Below are 22,869 nucleotides of genomic sequence, written 5' to 3'. Positions count from 1 at the left end.
AAGAACAAAAAAAAAAAAATAAAAAAAAAAAACAAGAACAAAAAGCAAGAAAAAAAAGAAAAAGAAAGAAAGAAAAAAAAAAGAACAAGAACAAAGAAGAAAAAAAAAAGAACACTGGTCAACAATATTTTACTTTCTGAATGTTGTCTAGATTTCTACAAGTGAATTAGGGTATTCTGGCACTGCTGAATCAGGAAATGGCATCCGTTTCTCTCCATCAGGTCAGGTTTTTGTGCTAAGTTGATTTGAAAAAATCAGATCTTGTGACAAAATCAATTACATTTTGTGGCATTATCAGCTGATTTTTGTCAACACATATCATCCTAAACATGTTTTTAAGAAAAAAAAATGTTTTGCCAACAACATTTATTGATTACATGATAGAAACATCGATTACTGTCATCTGAATGGTGGGCATTGATAAAGGTAAGTACAAGTAAATTGCATGTTGCGTCACCACTGTTCAAACTTCAGGGCTTGAACTTCCGTTTCTTCGAACTCCTGGAATGTTCAGCGGCAGGGAGGTCTCTCTTCAGATTCCAACAGTAGTCAGCCATCATGACTGCGTCCCAGCGACCCTGATACCTGGTCTCCATCTCCTTCATGTCCTGATGGAATCTCTCCCCCTGCTCGTCACTCATTGAACCCAGGTTCTCAGGAAACCGGTTCATATGTGAAAATAGGTAGTGCATCTTGATGCTCATGTTGCAGCCCAGGTTTCTGAAAGCAGTCAGCATGTTGTTGACAAGTTCTGCGTAGTTTCTGGCCTTATTGTTGCCAAGAAAGTTCTTCACTACCAAAACAAATGTCTTCCACGCTTCCAGTTCCGCCGTTCATTGAGTTTTTGAACTCTGGATCTCTGATGAGCTGACGGATCTGAGAACCATCAAAGATGCCAACTTTCAACTTCTCCATGGTCAATCCTGGAAAAGCCTGGCACAAGTAAGTGAAGCAGTCACCATCTTTGTCCATAGCCTTGGTGAACTGCTTGATTAAGCCGAGCTTGATGTGCAGCGGTGGGAAGAGTATTCTGTCTCTGTCCACCAGAGGGTCGTTGATGACGTTCCTTTCTTTGCATGGCACCAATTCCTCCCGCACAGGCCAGTCCTTCTTCGTGTAATGCTGAGCACGGTCCCTACTATCCCACATGCACAGAAAACATGGGTACTTGGTGAAGCCAGACTGTTGTCCCAACAAAAAGTTCACCATCTTCAGGTCAACACAAATAAACCACTTATGCTGATCATAACCAATTTTCTCCAGCACGTACTTCACCGCTTCATACTTCTCCTTCAGTGTAGTCGAGTGAGCGATGGGTACAGAGGCAAACTGGTTGCCGTTGTGTAGCAGAACACATTTCAGTGATCGCTTGCTGCTGTCAATGAACAGTCTCCAATCTTTGGGTTCGTACTGTGGCACTCCAAGCTTGAGCAGAAGCGCATGTCATAAATTGGCGCATGTAGGTATTGTACATTCTTCAGAGTTCGTTATTTCAAGAAATACAACTTTTTTGTATCACATTATTACAAAATCTGCCCCATTAACTTTAGTTTTGATCCACGAACTTTATGCTTTGCCTCACCAATTTTTGGAAGATTTTGAGGTTTTATGACTTCAAACTGATCCCTTTTCGACATAATCACCTAGAACTATCGTACCTGAATACTTCTTGTCATTAAAATAATTATTTCCAATCAAAACAATTATTTGACATGACATTTTACCCCACCAACTTCTTCTAAAATGCTCCACACATGCGTACATGTGAACAAAAATGTAAAAAACGACATGTGGCCATATCTCAAAAACTTGACCTGATTGAACAAAACTAATGTGAGTTTTGGATTCAGCGCATCAGATTCGTCCTAAATCAGCTTAAAAAATGCAGACAACAAATTTGTTGTTGACCAGTGTAATTGGTGAGTTGTCAAATGTTACTGCTTCATCTATTGCCGATATTGCTAGACCAGCTCCATTTAGCCTAGCTACAGACGGTAGCAATGACAGTGGTGAGGCCCAGCTATATCCTGTCCTGATTTCGTACTATGACAACAGTGCTGGGATTGTGAAGCAAGGTTTGCTAAGTTTGCCTGCGTGCAAACAAGATTCCACTGGAGAAAACATTTTCAAACTACTTGATCATGAGTTCAGTGACAGGAAAATTCCGTGGGGAAATTGTGTTTCCTTTTGTGCTGATAATGCCTCTGTCATGGTGGGCAAGCACAAAGGAGTCGCTGCTTATATCCACAAACAAATCCAGAGTGCTACATCATGGGATGCCCTTGCCATATGATGCACAATATGCCAAGAAGGCGGCTCAGGCCTTACCCATTGAATTAGATGACTTTCTCATCGATATTTACTACTACTTGGACAAAAGTAGTAAACGCGTCAAAGGAGTGAAAGCACTGCAAGAACTCTGTGATGCCCCGACACACAAGATTCTGAAGCATGTCGCAACAAGGTGGCTGTCCCTTGGTCAGTGCCTAGACAGGCTGATTGAACAGTGGGAGCCACTTCGCCTCTTCTTCAAAGAAGAAATACGAAGAAAAATGCAACCAACTGTAGCCAAGACTCTAACAACGAGCAAGAAGGACGGCACTGTATCTACTGCCAGTACTGGCACTGCAGGATCAAGCACTAGTGGAGCAGCATTCACCACTACCACTGCAGTATCTGCTGCGAAGAAGACAGCAGGGACAGCACCAAAACCAATGCTGAGAGCAGGTAGCATCACCGGCCCTTCATCACGTTCATCTACAAAGCAGATCCCTTCAGAGTCGAGAAAGACTGTGATAGTCCCATCTACAGGCAAAGAAGGACCCAAGTTAAGTTCTGCTTTTGCCAAATCACTTGATAGAAGCTCAGCAAAACCTTCGAATCAGAGGTCTTCTTCCTTGGCTGCACCTACCTCAAGCTCTCTCCTCAAACGTAAAATTGGATCTGGTACTACGAGTCTGACCTCTTCTGCTGGCAGTAAACGCAAAGTGTGATCGCCCTGCGGCTAAGTGTACTACGAGTTCTACAACTAAAAGTGCATCTTCCTCAAACACTGCGCAGGAATCTAGAGAAAACACTGTCAACAGGATGTTCTTGTCTCCACAAACAAAACTCTATTGTTTCTTCCTTCGATATGCTAACAAGCTTTTTGAGAAGGGGAATCTTCTGCTCCAAAGAGACGAACCCTGTATTCATCTCCTGCACGGAGAATTGAATGGTCTTCTGAAAGATATCTTCGTACGGTTTTTGAAACCATGGGTGTCATCGGTTGCTCTGGTAAATGTACCCTTCTCTGACAGAAATCATCAGAAGAATGATGAGGACCTCATGATTGGGAACGATGCCAAACTGTATATAAGGGAACAAAGGAGTCTCAAGAAATCCACCTTCACTCTGAGTGAGTCAGACATCCAAGGTTTCTTCAGTGCAGTTCGCTCATATTATGTGAAAGCCTGCAATTATATCTTCAAAACCTGGCCGCTAGATGATGAATTAGCCAAGCATGCTCAGGTGCTGGATGTTAAGCTACACCAAGAAGTGGGGTTTGACTGTGTGGAGTTTTTCATCAAGAAATTCCCGTCTGTTCAGTGGCGGTGATAGTGACATAGACAGTCTTGAGAGTGAATTCGCTCACTACCAGGCAGACGCCTCCATAGCTACAATTGCTACTGAGACAGTGAGAGTGGATGAGCAGTGGCATCGGATTTCACAGCTCACAGATCCCTGCACTGGTGCCAAGAAGTATCCTAATTTGAGCAAAGTGATGAAGGGAATCTTGGTCACTCCTCATTCGAACGCATCATGTGAGCGGGCACTCAGTCTTGTACGGAAGAATCATACTGAATTTCGTCCCAATTTGAGTGTCAAAACCCTGGAAGCTCTCTTAATTGAAAAACTAGCTCATAACACCCTTGCTACCAGAGAGAATACAGCAAAGACATAATCAGAAGGGCTAAAAGAGCCACACAGCTGTCACTCAGCAAAGCTGCCATGGAAAAAGCAAGCAGCAGTAGTACCAGCCAGTAAGGTAAGAAAAATATTGCTTCTTTTGTGCTTTTTGTTAATCTTTGATTGTCCCCCAACTTACTAATATTAACATACATGTAACATTAAAAAGTGCACAATTTTCCCCTTTTTTTGTTCAAAAAGTGGGAATTCTTAACATGTTAAATGCTCCAAAATAGGGCTCAGAGGGCACTAGAGAGCGTCTAGAACCCCAGAGCTTCCAGGGCCCTAAGGCGGGCCCTGGACCCCGCCGCAAGGGTCGAGCGCTCCGCGCTCGAGATGTGCGCTTCGCGCACATTATTTGGTGTCGGTTGAAAATCCTCCCTAATTCTGATTTCCAAAAGTTGGCATCTCTGCGAAACTTGATACTGCACACCGCAGGAGAATGGTGAGTAAGGTGGGCCTTAAATTTTTGCGCTATCGTGTACCGTTTTGGCTGTATTTTGGGAACATACATACGTTTATACAAGATGAGAGTTTTAGTATTATATAGATAGATAATGGTTTGTCTGTCTTCCTTTGTTAATTGGCTTTTTCTCGCCATTATGATAACAATATACTACTTTCTGCAGTGCAATATTGTCCAAATAATGCTTCAGAGGGTGTAGCAACGCAGTCTGTTCCAACACTGCTTTTATACAGACAGAGGGTTTGTAACTAATCAACAAAAGTTGGGACACCTGTAGGAATTGCTTGCATCAACTTTCAAGGCTTAATTGACTTCCATTGCTGCAGAAGAGCTGAAATTACCAACCCATTACTTGTTTCCTGAAAAGGGCCTTTTTTACCATCTCTGAAATTTACATTATTCTTCAGTTTTTGGTAACCTAAACTTTTTTTTTAACCTCTTGCAGTTTACCGCTTGGCTTTTTACCATTTCAGGTTATTCACTGGACTTGAACTGCTTAAATTTCAGTAAAAACTGGAAAAATGGGGGTGTTCTAAAACTTTTGACCGGTAGAGTGTGTTCCATGGAAAATACTGTTTCAAAAAACTGTGAGTTTTGGCATTGTACCATTTATTGATGCATTGAGACCTTGTATGGTGTAAGATTTGTGAGTCTTTATGCTATTGGCAGGTTGTATTGGTTTATGTTTAGAATATTGGTGAATTATTGTTCACTGTAGAGATATTTAGAGATTGCAGTAATCGAGAACTACAATTTTGGCATATTTGCAGCAAAATTGCATGTGGATATGCAGCATCTGACCGGCCAGCTGAGGTCATAGTGACTGAAGGGTCATGTGGTTGTTAAGTGAGTGGCAGACAGTGACACACTTTGACAGCCAAGCTACCTCTCAACATTGCCACATGGCCATGGATTAAAAAAAATACATTGTCTTGTTGGATAATTACTGAGCAACAACATATGTGGGTTCAGGGTGGTCATGTTCATTGGTCATTATTGAGGTGAAGTTATGATGGATGTAGTCTCTTGAGACGGAGGATTGAAGTTGCAGAGACAAATCATTCAGTCAGCGAAGAGCCTTGTGGAGAGAGTATCTGAGTCACGTAGCTCCATGAAAAGTTAAAAGTACTTGGATTGTGCCTATAGCGGTGTTGTGTCGTGTACTTAGACTCGCTTTGGATCAGTGGTTTCTTGCAGCCGCAGAGAAGAGTGCGTGTGGAATAGGCCATTTCAGATAAGCTCTTCTAAGCCGTTCAATACACAGTCAAGGGGGTAACCGAGGCCTGGAAACACGTGGCCTGTGACCTTTTTTTTTGCTCAGTTACCCTAGTGGTGCTGGTACTATCCATTGAGATTCTCCTGCCACACTACTTGGTTCCAGCAGATTCAATGATGAGGTGGGAGTTTTCCATCATTAGGTCTCAGGCAGCACATACTTTGTGAATAGTGCCATTGTGTGACCTTGCGCCAGCTGTCCTGATGTCACTGGCCAGAACACACATATTTGTAATCCTCTATCCCTGTGTCTGCGAATCAGTCTTGCCTGGTTCTCATCCTGTGTAACTGCTTCGGCAGCACCACTGCTCTGTAACAGAGTATGGTTCAAGTTTTTTTTTTGTTTTTTTTAATGGCAATCACTTAGCTGACCCACTAATCATTGTGTGGTTTCCACCCTGGGGTGTTTAATTGTGCTGCTCCCCTTTCAGATGTAACTTGGCCTTTGACACACTCCATTGTTGTTATTGATCCCAGTCTTGTGAATATCGTAGGATTGCATGCCAATCAGATCTAATGCTTGATTGAATGCTACCTTTTGATGTGATATTTTTTTCTGTTGCTCTTTAAAAAGGGAAAGATAAATGCCTTAACATTCATCTTTCTCTCTTTTTAATATGGGTGGGCTCATGTTCACGTTTCTCCTTTTAATTTTCTTGACCCTTTACCTTTTTTTTTGACTATATGCAACTTCAATAGCAGGTAAAGCAATATTTGGTTTTCTTTATCGATGCAGAATTCGCTCTTGCACTGTGCAGTTAAGCACTTCCGCACATGTTGAGAAACAATGAAAATAATATGTTCAAAAATGTAACTATCTCCTTGTTTATATTTTTTGATCATGTGAAACATTCTTCACCCAGAACTACTCGCAGAGAGGTTGAATACTAGGCGGCAACACGATCTGATGGAAATTCGCAATCTCATGACTTCCATCCAGAGAACGCAGGAAGATATTAACAGGTGATCTTTTATTGCTTCCTTGTGAAGGATACATTGTTGTTTTAGGGCTTTTTTGCTCATCATTCTAAAATACACAATTTGATGTCTGTCTGTGTCTTTTTTAACCACTATACATTCAGTCCTTGGTCGTTACTTATCCAGTCTCAACCAAACTTAACAAGAGGATGAAGGGTCACACGATGGAGGTTGTAACGACTTCATTTCCCACCCCCACTCCCTCCCCCACCCCACCCCCTCCCCACCAACGTCTCCTCAAGGGAGTTTCCACCTTGGGCGAAACCCGTGTTAAGGTGTATATCCGTGTTAAGATAGTTAATCATGTCATTTTTCCAAAGCTGCTTCAACAGCAAAAAGAATAAGTCTGGAGACTGATGGTTCACGAGCAATGTACATTGTACACGGTTCGCCTTTTTTATTATTTGATCTTCGAGGGGATGCCACGGGCAAACTGGCGGGAATCGGGAAAAACGTAAATGATGAAAGTTGTAGTACTCGAAGAGCACGACTTGCATACCAACTTTCATTCGAAACAGTTGAAAACCCTAGGAGCTCGATGCCCAATTTATTGATTTTTTTTGACATTTTCTAAGTTTGTGACCTTGTGACCTTGACCTTGGGACGAAAATGAAAAATCGAGCTCCGTGGGGCTATGCGGGTGCCATTGGGCTAACCAAATACTGAAACCCCTGCCAGATTCAACAAACCCCCTCGGAAAAGATGTAACTTGAAACCGGCTACCCCCTAAAAGCACGTTTTTTGGGCGTGGCTCCGCCCATAATGGGCGCAGCACGCCCATTCTCCGGAAAACATAACTAGATCATGATACAAACCTCGCACCCTAATTTTTTCAAGATCGGATCAAAACCCACAGAGCTATGCTCGGGACAGAGGTTCAGACACACACACACACACACACACACACACACACACACACACACACACACACACACACACACACACACACACACACACACACACACACACACACACACACACCCATAACGAATATAGTGGTCACTTACTGACTCGTGAACCAATAACATCCCCCCTCCCAAAAGAGCTTTTTTCCTTGGGTAAATGCTGTGTTAACGTGTATAAATAGCTTATCATGGCGTTTTATGGGGCAAACCTACGAGAAGTAAAAAAAAAATTATAAACCCCAAACAAGTATGATTACCTTTTGAAAAAAAGTCCTTACTTCTGTTTCACACTAAACTGAAAGGAGTTTGGAAGAATTCCGACATCCTTGAGGCATTCTATGCTTTTCTCCTCCACCACAGACTAATGGACCCTATTCTACATCTACTAATGATCTATATTTGTGGGAAAGTGACTGGAAAAAAGGGCCCCACATTGAGTTTGTTGATCTGAGAGAGGAAAAGCAACCACCATGCTTGAATGATTCTATATACCCCTCTCATCACTCTCAGGGTGGTGGTTTCCTCAACAACTGCAGCAAGGTCCTTCCAGAGGTCCTTAAGTGCAAAATTTGACAATTCACCACTACATCCCTTATTTATTATTGTCTAACACTTTTTCTTGATAGATTTCATGACTTGTTATCAATATTAAAGTCAAACTGTTGTCTCTGAATCAAAATAAAACATTTTGTCAACTCTACATCATTTATTCAACCAAATTTTACACGTTCTTGTCGAAATTTTTTGTAAAATGTGGCATTTAGCAGGTAAGTATCCATTGGCTTTTACCTATTCTTCTTTTTAGCATCCACTTGTCGTGGTGGCATGATGAGATCTTTCCAGGATTCTCAATGAGACATAGCATTGCTAAATCAACACCCCTCAAGCTGTTGTCCTTCTCAATGGTGTCTCACAGGGTAGTGAGGGGGCGACCCCTTTCAGTGGTTCCTCAGGCCTCCAGAATAGCACTTTCTTTGCAAGTTCATCATGTCATGACACATGACCATCAAGGCGAAGGCAGCATTCCCTCACAATAGCAGCGATGTGGGTCAAAGAACCATACAGATCCCTATTTGTGATATGGTCTTGTCAAGAAATATTCAGCACTTTTTGAAGCAACCTGGTGTAGGTACCATCCAGTGATTTCTCCAATGTTTGGGTGAAGGTCCAGGATTCACACCCGTAGAGAAGGATCGACTCAACCATAGTTTTGGAGACCCTTAGCTTACTCTGTCTGCGAATTAGAGATCTCCAAACTTTATGGAGGGTGCGGTCTGTTGCCCAAGCCTGACCTGAGACTTCTCACAACAGTAAGTAGATCAGCAGAAGGATTGACATGCATATGCTTCATCTTTTCAGCATTGAGTACAAATCCAATAGACCTAGCAGCAGTTTCAACCTCATGAAGTCGAAGTTCCGCTTTGCTTAACATGTCTGAGAGTAGAGCTATGTCATCATCAAAGTCGAGGTTAGAATTGTGCTGGACTGGATGTTTGCTACTTCGACGTCGGGAGAGTGTTAAACCATCCCAATCTTCAATCATAGTTATTATATTAGGGCATAGTCCAAGGCAATGGTAAACAGGTAAGGAGTGAAGTGGGTCACCTTGAATGACTCCATTGTCGATTTGAAAAGTTACAGTCTCTCGTTCAGGAGTTAATACCACTGCAGAGATATCTTCATACATAATTTGTATGGCCTTCACAATTGATTCAGGGATGCCATATTCATGTGGAATTTGGAAAAGTTTATTCCTGTCAATGGAGTCGAAAGCTTTCCTAAAGTCTATGAAAATAATAACAGCCTCTTTTCGGTGATTGTGTACTTCCTCAAACGATGCGTCTGAGAGCGAGGATCTGATAAGATGTGGATTGACTGGGCCTAAAACCATTTTGATTTGGGCGTAGGATCTTTTGTAATTCAGGGCGAATTCTGTTGAGAAGGATGCGATTGTAAATTTTTGCTCCCATTTGAGTTAAACTTATCCCACGGTAGTTTTCAGGAAGCGTTGAATTTCCTTTCTTGGGTATTGGTACAATACTTGCTTTCCCCCATTCTGGAGGGATGTTTCGTTTCAGAATTTCAGAAAGCTTTTTCTGAACTTCGGAAGTCGCCAGACTTCGATTGGAATACCATAGAGACTGGGGGCTTTTCCAAGTTTCATTGCCGTGTCAAGTTCGACTGATGAAAAGATGCCAGCAGTAATGTTAGAGTTGACCTCGAAAAAGGGATCGATTGGATTGTTAGGTCGGCTAGTATTATCAGAATAGAGCAGTTTTTGGAAATGAGTTTTCCAGGAATCAAAGCAATTCTTACCTTGGATAAAAACAGGAGGAAAAAAAACGACAGAAAAATTTGTATCCCAGTGACTCATTTCATTTCAAGAAATGAAAGTCTCTTTGTTACTGTTTAAGGCCCTGTTACACCTTGACGATTTAGCCAACGTATGCCTGTCGTATGCAAAATTGGGCTAAAACGCCGGCACACGTCGAATACGTTATGGGTAAGTTTGTATACGTTAGGAGCACGCTGAAAAACACTGCCATACGTCGTAGTACGCTGGCTTTCATTGTTTTACTTTGCGGTTGTCCTCAAATTTTAGCATGCTTGAAATTTTACGACGTATGCCAGCGTATGACTCACACGTTCCGCGACACTGGCCATAAGTTGTAGGCACGTTATGCGATCGTTGACACACGTCGAAACACGTTATTTGTAAGTTACTCATAAGTCGAAACACGTCGAGATAATGATTAGCCTACCCGAAACTTATTTATAACCTATGAGTAACATGTTGTAGGCACATTACACGATCGTTGCGCACACGTCGAGGCACGTTATGCGATCGTTGACACACGTCGAGGCACTTTACTTGTAAGTTACTCATAAGTCGAAACACGTCGAGGTAATGCTTAGCGTACCCAAAACTTATTTCTAATCTATGAGTAACGTGCTTTGAACCTATGTGTAACGTACCTCCAACGCATATTGATGTATGTAGACGTATTTGATTGACGTCTTCCGGACGACCACAGAACTTACTGAACGTGTTTCTAATTTACAGCTACCGTATAATAGCGTATTGGCAGCGTTTAAAAAAAAAAACAAAAAAACAATAACTTCCGATATTTCGTCACGTGCCGTTACGTCACGTCCGATTGCCTCTTCAGTTTGCTCATGTCTTATTCTTAGTTCCTCCTCTGTGAATATTTTCTGTTTGAGGATATTGTCACGTCGACGTCGAAACTTAAAAGCAAATGTCCGAATATATTTTAAAATTTGTGATAGACTAAAAATAAAACAACAACAACAACAACTTCAGATATTTCGTCACGTACCTTCACAGAGCCAAGGAGAAAAAGAGAAAATGTGCCATGATGGAGAAAATAAGTTTCGGGAATGCTAAACATTACCTCGACGTGTTTCGACTTATGAGTAACTTACAAGGAACTTGTGTCAACGATCGCATATTGTGCCTACAACTTATTCCCAGCGTAGCGGAACGTGTGAGCCATACGGCGAGTACGTCGTAAAATTTTCAGCATGCTTGAAATTTCACGACGTACTAAACGTACCACGAAATATGACAGCGTACTTCATCGTTTTTCAGCGTGCTCTTAACGTATACACAACTTGCCCATAACGTATTCGACGTGTGCCATCGTTTTAGACACATTTTTCATAGGTCGGCATACGCTGGCTAAATCGTCAAGGTGTGACTGCGATGTTGACACTTCGAATTCTCAGGCGGTTATGATTTAAATCGGCGTGCGGCAGGTTTTTAACAGGCTACGGCACGAGTTCGTCGGCGATACGTGCAGCGCGCTATGCCTAAGTTAAACTATCGTTGGGCATAGGTTGTGAACTCCGACAACAGGCTAAGCATTCGTTGGTATAAGTTATCTATAAGACAACGAAACGTTCTGTGCCCGTTACTAATATGTTATGCATACGACCAACACGTTATGAATACGACCCAAACTTAAAAGAAAAAAACATCAAAATTTCAGCGTACGCCAACGTTTTACATACATTTTTATACGTTGCCATTGCTGGCTAAAACGTCAAGGTGTGACAGCGCCTTTATGCTGAAACAAAGACAAAATGAATATATTAGTATGATGTTACAAGACTTCAACTTGAATACAAGTGAGTTTTGAAGGTCATGCACCATATATGCACACTATTTGAAACCAGTGCCTTGGAATAACATAGTAGTATATAAGGTGCTTCCTAAATAATTGGACTGGATGTTCCACCATATAATAACTAAACAGTCAGTAGATCTCAGCATCTCGAGAGTCTTGTACATTGGTGATTTAATAACAATTGAATGTTCAGTGATATTCGTTGATAACAAATATACTATACAGTATATCTGATGAAATTATGTGACTCCGATCATTGTTTCATAGCACATCGGTCTGAATAATTGCCATCATAGAGAGTGAAAGGGATGAAGCATGATCTATCAGCACATGAACATGCAGGAATGCATTTCAATTTGTTTTTATGTACAGGTGCAAGTTGCTCTTTTGCATTTTGTTGTGCATTTGCAGTGTTGAAGATCTTTGAAAGTCTTTGACATAGATGATTGATTGATCAGCATTGGCTCCAGTCGCTGTCTCAGCTACTTTCCATCCAAAGTCCACATGAGATGGAATCACTGGCCTTGGCTCTACCATATCATCGTTGGTCATGGTCATGATGAATATGTTGTACCAAAGCATCATGTGTTGGAGGTAGTGATCCAATTGCAACAGCTGGGCTTGAAGTGCATCTACAGAGGTGACACTTATCGGGTGGGAGTACAGTTGAACAACAAATGGTTAAACTCTTGCTGATGTTTATTCACATAGGTTTCCTTCTCCTTGACCATCGAGCAGGGATGGATTTCTAATGTACAGTATGTTTTCTAAGCTAACTTCTTCCCATATCCTGCAAACTGGATAGTGGTGTCGCAGCCAGTAAGTTGCAGATCGACAGCCTGGCAAAAATGAACAAATTTCATCACAAAGTGATGCATGGATTGGAATATAATGGAGGCCTCTTTCTGGTCCCTGCACATATCCATACTTCAGTTGCTGTCAGGTTTTTGAATAAATAAGTCAGAAGAATTAGCACATCTGTGTTACGGCATCCAATGAGCAGCCGTTCATAGCCTTTTGTTCCTGTATCGAGAGCATGCAGGACAAATCTTGTGTCTGCTTATTCATGGTTTTATTTCAAGGAATCTGGTACTTCACCATAAGACACCTCTCTCTGCCTTGTCAACATCCAAAAAGCCACCTGCTGTGATCAAAACTTTGTTTGCTGACAAGCTGGACTTTGCTTTATATGTCAGCTGCTGGGAAAAGAAGTCAACAAGGTCAGCCTTGTTTTCTGTGAAGATCAATGAAGGTGCTCCACTGCTTTGGAAGGAGGATACCTGGATTGGCGAATTTATGCCTCATTAGTTTGCGGTGGGTGGTTGACCTTCAGACCCTTGTCACAGCTTTAGTGAAGCCTGAAGTGATCAAATACATCTACCCTTGTGAAATCTTCAGTAAAGTGTTCAAATGCATCTGCCAGATGACCAAAAGTGTTCACTCCATGTGGCTTTCCAACGCTCTGTATAAATTCCATTCCATCTATTAAGGAACAGGTTTTCATTGCAGTTGACTCTGGAAGCTGTGTCTCAGAGTGATCATCATTAAGATGTGGCCAAGTGCTAATTTATTGATAGCATGAAGAGTTCCATCTGGATTTGCAAGTGATAGTGGGATTGATGTGAGCTCATACTTCAGTAGTTTTTTTTTCTTTCTCCAAATTGATCTTTCTACCACCTTCTGCAGGAGCCACAATCCAAAATATGTATATGTATAACGAGCAGAATTGGTGCCAAAGGATGAAATATCTTTAAAAGAAGAAAAAAAAACAACTGTACGACGACATATGAGACTCAGAACGGACATCTCCAGCAACGAAGTGTTGCTTTCCTGATTAAAAACACTGAAAATGCGGAAGAGCTAATGTCGGCTCTGAGTCTCCAAGCTCTTCCACGAGCACGAGATGATGTATCCAAAAAAAAAAAGAGATAGAACAGTAATGTAAGTAGTAAGGTAAATTGCTTGTTAATGTGAGATTTTTGTGGGCTATATAGTGTTGAGGCTTGAGGACGAGCGAGAACACAGAACGGATGAGGTCACAACAGAAATTTCCCAAACACTTGCTTTCTTTTTACTCTCGTGTCCGCAACCATATCTCGGAGCCATATGTACGTGTCCGCAACCTTATCTCAGACATGTATGAACTGATTTCATTCATATACTTGGCACAGACAACAATGATGGTATACATATGCACATCATTTTGTTTCGTGATGCGATCCAATATGGTCGACTGGCGGCCATTTTAGTTGTAAAAAAAAATAAAAACAAACCCAATGTTGAACACGTCCTCAACCATTTCTCGGACATGCATTAACCAATCTGGTTCAAACTTGCCACACAGATAAAGAATGGTGGCTTACATATGCAAGACATTTTTTTTTAGAGAACAGATCCAAGATGGCTGGCTGGCAGTCATTTTGTTACTTAAAAGTGTCCCCAACCATTTCTCAGATGTGCATGGTCTGATTTTGTTCAAACTTGGCACAAGCACAGTACACGATGGCATACACGTGCACCTCACTTTATTTTGCGATCTGATCAAAGATGGCTGACTGGTCGACTGGCAGCCATATCAGTTGTACATAAATATGGGCGAGCCCTTCTACTCCAGACAGCAAAATTACTAAAACAGTGGGGGCTATGACATCTTATGTCTTTTTTACTTGTTTATTTTTCACCGATGACCTGGCCCTGGGTACGACCAGCACCTATGCAAAATTTGATGGAGATCGGGCCAGCCCTGTTTGTTTGTTTTTCTATGATTTTCAGATGTACATACACAGAGAATTGCTTTATTTAATATAATGGGATATTGAATCGTAAATACACAAACGTTAACATTGCACTGAACCAATACACAGCCAAATAGTCGCTTCGAAAGAATTTGTCACAGATGGTGACATTCTAACAGTTAGGAAATGGGAAACAGGTGGACAGGATTTGTGGACAAACAAATAACATATGGGGAAACAAAATATGGAGTTAAATGATAAATTCAATGCAGTGACGCTTAGCTTTCAACAAAAATCTCTCCGCAGAATACAGAACAACATCTCTGATACGTAATCTGATCCGGAATCGATTGTTTTTTTTTTCTTTTCTTATTGTGTCGTAACATTGTGCAATTATTCTGATGTATAACTGGAGTGACTTGTTTTGAATGATGTTTTGCCGCAGGAACTTGGAAATTCTGATCAAACGATCCCTTTCTGCACATTCCTTCAAGCAGCAACCGAATGCACTGCATATGAGAGACCTGCTTCTTGTTGCAGTGTGCATCTTCACACAGCTTTTATTGAGCATATTTTGGAAGTAGCTCATGGGTATATGGCTGCGATCCGCCATAAATGAAAGACCACCAAAGAGAAGGAATTCAAACAAGGAAATGAATTGCCGTGCACAATGTTCATCCAATGCTGTCTTCACATCGGCAACCAGATCACAAAGACCTGGAGAATCTTAAGTGATTGCCAGTGCTTTAAGGTTCTCGAATGGCCGCTGAAGTTCTTGGTAAGATGATGCACCCAGCCAGCAAGGAAGTGCATTAGAAACACTTTGAAGGTGCATTTGCTATGCCGTGCAAATTTGCCTCAACATTGGATCTGTACACTTTGGGGTATACCAAAACAGGCTGTTACATAGATTATTTAAGGCTATGTTCTTGTTTTGTGAACAATGATGGACCCCCAATCAAAGCACTGGTTAACATCGGACAAATGTCTCCTTTGTGACTAGTTTCCTTGGATTACACAAACTGTTGTAAACAATGCCACATGGTATACCTTCTAATGAGGGAAAGCCGTTGCTATTTATCATTTACTGACATTTGTTAGTTAGTGGAGTAAAGTTATATTTTTTAAGAAACTGCAATTGTAATTGAATGTTGTGCATTAATTCCTTTGAGGGATACTCCTCATGCTTGACTTTCTTCAACACCACTCCATGGAAAGCAAATAGAGGATTTGCGCTGTTGACTATGACATTCGATTCAGATTCGATTTTTCTCGATACGTCATCGAGTTGGGTGAAGCTTCACCTTCAACCACATCGCATTCCTTACATAGCACAGTGGAAACATCTTCATACATTGCACCTGCGTATATGAACTTGATGGGTCCAACTTGGTAAACAAAACGCGTGTACACCAGGTGAAGAAATCGCATATTTAGGATGTGTTATGCTGCGCAAAAGTCATTCATACCATCACCAACATGGATGGTGGTTTTGTGGCGAAGGATGCCAAGTGGGTATCCAACATCCAAGAAAACCTTTGAAAACTGCTTCTCTGTTCTTTCTTCCTGCTGGACAACGAAGCTCCACATTTCCTCTGGATTTTACTTCTCGCCAAACATCCAGTGATGCCTGACTTGGACTCGCCCCTGTCACTTCTTCGGGTGATCCTATCTCTCTCGCACACCTCGCATGAACTTCATGTATCCAGACTGATATGTTAAGTTGGAAAAGGTCCGCCGTTCTCTCTTTGAATCTCCAAGAATCTCGAGATGTTTGTGTTTTGCATAACAGTTCCTGAATATTTACAAAGACTGGCTTTATGGGGACCTAAATCCATGCTCATTTGCATTGTCTCCACTATTAACTTATTTGTAGCACTTTTAGATTTTACGACACATAAAATATTTGGATATAGATGTCGTAACAGTTTTGTGTAAAACGATCCACTCCTTGCGAACTCTGTTTGGGTATGGGAGAGCAGGTGGACCTTTGGGGTGGAGGATTAGGAAGGGAGCTGAAAATGTTCCACGTGAAATTGTTCTGTCTGTTCGTGTCCCTAAACACTCGTGTTTAAGCCGGTGCAAACCACATGTAACAATTTTTGGTCACATTCTTCGTCATAGTAACAAGCACACCATAATGGAAATTTCAATACAGAATAATGATCATTATCGTTCACGATGCCTCTGTGTACAATGTTGATTAAATAGCGTAAGCAAATATTATTGCACTTGTACGATCGATCGATTCCATGTTTGCGTTTCATAAACGACTCCTTTATTGTGTGTAGATTTATGCACAAATATGCAGCTGCATTGAGTCACACTATTCTTTCCTTTTAATTTGGTTTATTTCCTGTTGCTTTGTTCTCTTTTTTTTTCTACTCTGAAAATGGTTTAATATTTGAAAAATCTTCTTGTCTTCGTGTGGAACAATCCATGATTTTCTTCTTTTTTATTTTTTTAACTCTGCTGTCTCTCCATGATGCCTGTGCTGGTCATGCTGTGTGTTGCTTGAATGTATTTTCTTGGTCTGTTGGTGCAGGAGAAAAGCATAAAATTTTAATGTTTTCACGGGTTTAATCTGCATTGGCCTCATGGGCGCTGCACATCTGACTTGATTCCCCGAAGAGAGCATATTGGATGCATGATGTTGGTCCAAGTGCAGGCTCGCCAAGTTACCGATGTGTTTAAACGTCTGCCTTTTTTTTTTTTCAGAAATCGACAAACTATATTAAAATTGTACTTATCAACACCATTGCTTGATCTCATGTGTGATGTCATCTTCGCTTTGTTTCAATCGTCCCGTCATGACGTGTTTGAACGGCAATACTTCGGTTCTGCATTAGTACTTCCACCACCGAAGGTGGACGGAGGTTATGATTTCATCCCTGTCTGTTTGTTTGTCTGTGAGCAGGATATCTCATAAAGGTGTGGACTGATTTGGACGAAACTTGGTGGACAGGTTGGTTGTGTGATGAGGACAAATTGATTACATTTTGGGAAAGATCCGGGTCTGGATACGAGGATTTTGTAAAAAAAATTAAAGTGATTCTTCACCATTGAGAGATGAGGCTAAAAACGATATATAACATGATATCTCAAAACGTTGTGGATGGATTATGACAAAAGTTGGTGGATGAGTTTGTTAGGTGACGAGAACAAGCCGATTAGATTTTGTTCAGGTCCGGATGCAGATCCGGCCTATTGGTGGGATACAAGACGCAAACTGTTTCGCCTGGTGGAGGTATGCGCTCCATCGAGTGAGTTCTAGTTACCGTCGCCGAAGGAGAGGGTATTGCGTTTGGGTCCGTTTGTCTGTTTGTTTGTTTGTTTGTTTGTTGGTCTGCACAGAACTTTTGTGTTTTTCTCCGCAACCGCTTGTCTGATTGAGATGACAATTTCACCTTGCGACTACTCATGTAGAATGATTTGATCATAATTATGACATCGTAGGTCACGTGGTGTGGTCGCCATGTTGGAAACTATGGACTTCGGCATCTCTGAAACCGCACCAAGGAAAAAATTGAAACTTGGCACACAGCAAGTACTCCGAATGGGGAATAAATGTGATTTTTTTATGACACCCTCAGTGCCTTCGTTATGACATCATAATTGCAAATGTAGAATGCTACATCTGATCAGTGTGAAAGTTTTTGAGGGTCATCTCAGGATAAAATGGTCCACAGAAGAAAAAAAATTGATGATGTCATCGGTCATGTGGTTGGGCAGCCATATTGTTTTTTTTTTGTTTTTTTTTTAAACCTTCAAAAATCTTCTCTGAAGTGGCTGAACAGATTGAGGCAAGACTTTACAAGTATTCCCGACTATCCATGAAGATCAAAAGGTTCACACGTATGACATCATAGGTCACATGGTTTGGCAGCCATATTGGATTTAGCCTGAAACCTATAAAAAAAAATCTTCTCCAGAACAGCTGGAGAGATTGAGGGGAAACCACACAAATGATCCCTCAGCCATCCGTGTCCAAGTTTGTCAAGGAATAATTGATAGGTCACATGGTTTGGCAGCCATGTTGGATTGAAGAAAAATATTTAATGTTTTCTCTGGAACTGCTTCTACTCTAGTAGCTCATAGTGGTTTTGTATGCACTTGTATGTCCAGGGTTAAACTCTTCAAAAATCATCTAATTGAAGGTCATTGAACAATTTTTGGTTGGTAACACCTTTACCACTGACGGCGAAATACGTGAAATGGCCACGCCACTTTTTAAGCGAAGTACGACCACCCGCCATTACTGTATCATCCACCACAGTGAAGACAATTGTCAAAGATTGGTTCCTGCGATACGGAATGCCACAATGCTTCCATTCTGATCAAGGTCGGAATTTTGAGGAGAGGATCATCCAAAGAACTGTGCAACTTGTATGGGGTGAAAAAGTCACGTACGACCCCCTACCACCTCCAGGGAAACGGCCAACGTGAATAGTTTAATCGAACACTGCATCACCTACGATGAACATTTCCACCCCAAAAGAAAAAGTATTGGCCAGATCTTTTGCTCGAGCTGCTCTATGCTTATTATGCCACGCCACGCCACATTCAGCAATGGGATACTCCCAATTTTATCTGATGTTTGGACGGGACCCACGTTTGCCAATTGACTCAATCTTAAGTAAGCCGGAAGCAAAAGGGTGGGAAGGATGGGAATCCCCTGACTCAGAATGAGTGGCAACACATCAACAGTGATGGCGCTATGTCTACCAAAATGCTGGGGAACACCAAAAAATTGAAAGGAGAAAACCGAAGGCTCCGTTTGACATAACCAAAAAAGTGCTACCAATAGTTCTTGGAGAATGGGTTTACCTCCAAAATCATTTCCGAGGTGGACGCAAAATCCAAGACGAGTTTGTGTCCAAAATTTTCCCTGTCATTGACCGGATGGGGGACACCTATGTGGTCGAACCAGCCGACGGTCGTGGCCCTGCTAAGGCGATGCATCGTGCAGAGATAAAGGTGTGTCCTCCACCTACTTCGACTCCTAAAGGAAGGCATTGCATTCCACATGACCGTGTTGCCTCAAATCAAACACCTGCGGACTTCGATGGGAGTGACTCCAATGGGTCAGATTACGAATGCCGCATCGTAATCCCGTACCAATCAGAATGCATGAGGTAAGCATGCCCAATTCCACTGCATCATACCAAGCGATCCACTGCGGGTCAACACCATAACCCAGCATACCTTCCACACTCTGTGCTATGACAAAGACCCATAGGATGCTTATAAGCTGCACAGGGATGAACAGCTTATGGCTGGAGAGGATATTGGCAGGAAAAGTGGTGCTTGAATTGATCTTTTTCATGGAAGATTTATCACTGTCATTTCATTTCAGGGCTTGCCTCAGTGTGTTGGGCTGAATGGGTGAAGCCGCCGTCTTCATTGCTGTTGATGGTTGCAAGGTTGGGGAAAATAAGTCTCATTCCATTTGAGAACTTTGATTAGTCTTGCCTCTTTTATTGGAGCGACCAACCTCACCCGGTTACACGAAGAACACACACACACACACACACACACACACACACACACACACACACACACACACACACACACACACACACACACACACACACACACACACACACACACACACACACACACACACACACACACACACACACACACACATACACATACACATACACATACACATACACATACACATACACAACGTGTGCTTGAAGAAATTCAGATTTTATCAGATTTAAAGTCAGTTTGGCATCAGAAAGTCTCATGAAGAAAGCACAGATTCTCTCATGGTGATCGTCCCAAGTCATGGAATGGATGATGACATCGTCAACGTATGCCCCTACTACCCCCTCACAATGCATGGTAAGGTCAATGATGAGGCGTTGAAATGTTGTGGGCCCGTTCTTTAGGCCAAAGGGAAGACCTTCACACTGGTAAAGGCCATCCGGTGTCACAAAAGCAGAGATTACCTTTGCTCGTTCAGGAAGAGGAATCTGCCAGTACCCCTTCAGTTAATCAAACCTGCTCACAAACTCGGCTTAACCAATCCTGTCGATGCAATCATCAATCGTCACTCCTTGGGTTACTTCCTGAAAGTCCCTGTAATGTCCACCTTGTATTCCCCATGTTCCCCGCCCAATCCCTCTCCCTTCCACAGATCTCCGAATGTCTCTGTTCTCCACTGTTTTGTCCTTCCCTCTCCCGCCCTCTTGACTCATGCCCCCCCTTGCTGTGTGTTGTGTGTTAGCTCTCAAACGAGCCAAAACAATGCATACAAATATATATTTTTTTTAATCCTAGGGATTGGATAAGTGTCGGTTCTTGAGACTGCATTGACCTGTTTTGTATCAGTGCAACGGTGGAAACTGCCATCTGGCTTGGGTACCAGGACACACGGTTTGCAGATGACACAAAGCTCGGAGATGAGGCAGATAGCAGAGAGGGTGGTCATCAAATTCTGGAAAGTCAAGACACTTTAATCGATTTGGCAAAATATTGGCAGCCTGGGTGAACACTGTATAGGAATTTTGTGAGGCCTCATGTAGAATATTATGAACAGTTTTGCTCATCTAGTGCCCAACGGTGTCTGCAGACCACCTCCTGCAGTTGGTTTACTTTTTATTAGGAGGTTAGTGGCAGGATTTGCACTCCGGCCACCGTAAACCCCTTCATTCTGCAAAACATACCAAAAGCAAAAACAAAATCTGAAAACCCACTCCGTGGGAGGATCACCTGTGCAGCTTCCCTTCGCAGGGCAGCTCACTGGATGACGGGATTGAGGCAAAGCCTTCTTGACCCCCAATCTTTGTTGATAGGAGGGAAGCCGTGGGTTAACCTTCAGGATCAGATTGCGGTAGAGTGTGTCGGAGTGGTGCTAAGGTGTCGTCCACCAGACGGCGGTCTCCTTGGGTTAACCTGAGGCGGTCCCTTCGGGTGGGTGCCTGGAATGTCCTATCCCTAAGAGAAGATGATCACCTGTCTCTGTTATCATCTGAGCTCAAGCGTTTGGACATCGGTATTGCAGCTCTCCCTGAGGTTGGGAGACCGGATTGCGGGGAGATCATTGTAAGTTGTAAATAACTCGATGTTTAACATGTCCTCAATCATTTCTCGGACATGCATTTACCCATGTTGTTCAAACTTGCACACAGGTAATGATGATGTCTTACATAAGCACTTCATTGTTTTTCAAGGTCTGATCCAAGATGGCTGACTGCTGGCCATTTTGTTACTTAAATGTGTCTCCCAACTATTTCTCCGACAAGCATGGTGCGATTATGTTCAAACTTGGCAAAGGCACAGTAAACGATGGCATACACTTGCACCGAACTTTATTTTGTGATCTGATCAAAGATGGCTGACTATTAAACTGGTGGCCATTTTATTTTTAAAAACCCCCAATGTTGAACACATCCTCAACCATTTATCAGACATGCATTTACCGATGTTGTTCAAACTTGGCACTCAGATAATGAATGATGGCTTACATATACATGCCCTTTTTTTTCGAGTTCACATCCAAGATGGCCGACTGGTGCCCGTTTTGTTACTTAAATGTGTCCCCAACCATTTCTCAGGCATGCATGGTTTAATTTTGTTCAAATTTGGCAAAAGCACAGTGCATGACGGCATACATGTGCCTCTCACTTTATTCTGCGATCTGTTCAAAGATGGCCGACTGGTAGACTGGCAACCATTTAGTTGAACATAAATATGGGCTGGCCTGGCCCTTTATCTTCATACCTCCAAATTACGAAAACAATGGGGACTATGACATTTTATGTCTTTTATTTTTTTTTTTTTACTTGTTTAACTTTGGATTGGCTGGGCAACTTTGCCACTTTGGCCCATTAGTCATCGTGAATATGCTGAACTGTTGGGCCAGCGAAGAACTCCATAAACTGCAGAAAACTTCCAAGAATGCAGGAAATACCATTTACGTCGATCAATTTCTCAAAATTTCCTGGGGGAGGACCCCAAAACCCCACTTCCCATTCAGCACGATGGCCTGGTGCACCCTCCCCTCCCCCCAAACACCTCTTTAAATTCCTGGATCCACCACTGTTTAAAAATACGGGTACATTTTTAGTTCCTGTTTCAGAATTATTTTTGTACTTGATAAACATAATGGTCAACTTGGTTTAATTCTTGATATCTTGATAAGGGGATTCTTGATAAGGGGATAAACATAATGGTTTAATTCTTGATATCGACGACACAGCAATTTTCTGGGGCTCCTCAAAACTGCTTCATGGACCGCTTCAATGTTTGCTCGTTATCTTGCAGTCCCCGTTTGACCGGACTTTGAGCAATAAAGATCTTCTACTGTCCCGTGGGACTTAAACTTCCTTATCAGTCAAAAATAGCACACTTATCTGGGGCTAACCTGGTCTCGAAATTCTTTCTGAATCTTGTTTGAGTCT

The 22,869-nt window shown here is 42.0% G+C and overlaps 1 protein-coding gene across 1 annotated transcript in view; it reads left to right on the top strand.

The window, feature by feature from the left end:
* Positions 1-15,390, top strand: part of LOC147032774 (oxysterol-binding protein-related protein 8-like) — a 28,458-nt gene extending 13,068 nt beyond the window's left edge. The window contains exons 6-7 of the mRNA XM_085870669.1: positions 6,553-6,652; positions 14,901-15,390. Coding sequence (XP_085726795.1) covers positions 6,553-6,652; positions 14,901-15,039 — 239 coding nt within the window. The 3' untranslated portion in view covers positions 15,040-15,390. The remainder of the gene's footprint in view (positions 1-6,552; positions 6,653-14,900) is intronic.
* Positions 15,391-22,869: the final 7,479 nt, after the last annotated feature.

This window comes from Eptatretus burgeri, chromosome 2 (genome assembly GCF_056783735.1).
Source record: "Eptatretus burgeri isolate ZD-2024b chromosome 2, Ebu_testis_v1, whole genome shotgun sequence".
NCBI lineage: Eukaryota > Metazoa > Chordata > Myxini > Myxiniformes > Myxinidae > Eptatretus > Eptatretus burgeri.
This window is presented reverse-complemented; position numbering and strand designations above follow the sequence as displayed.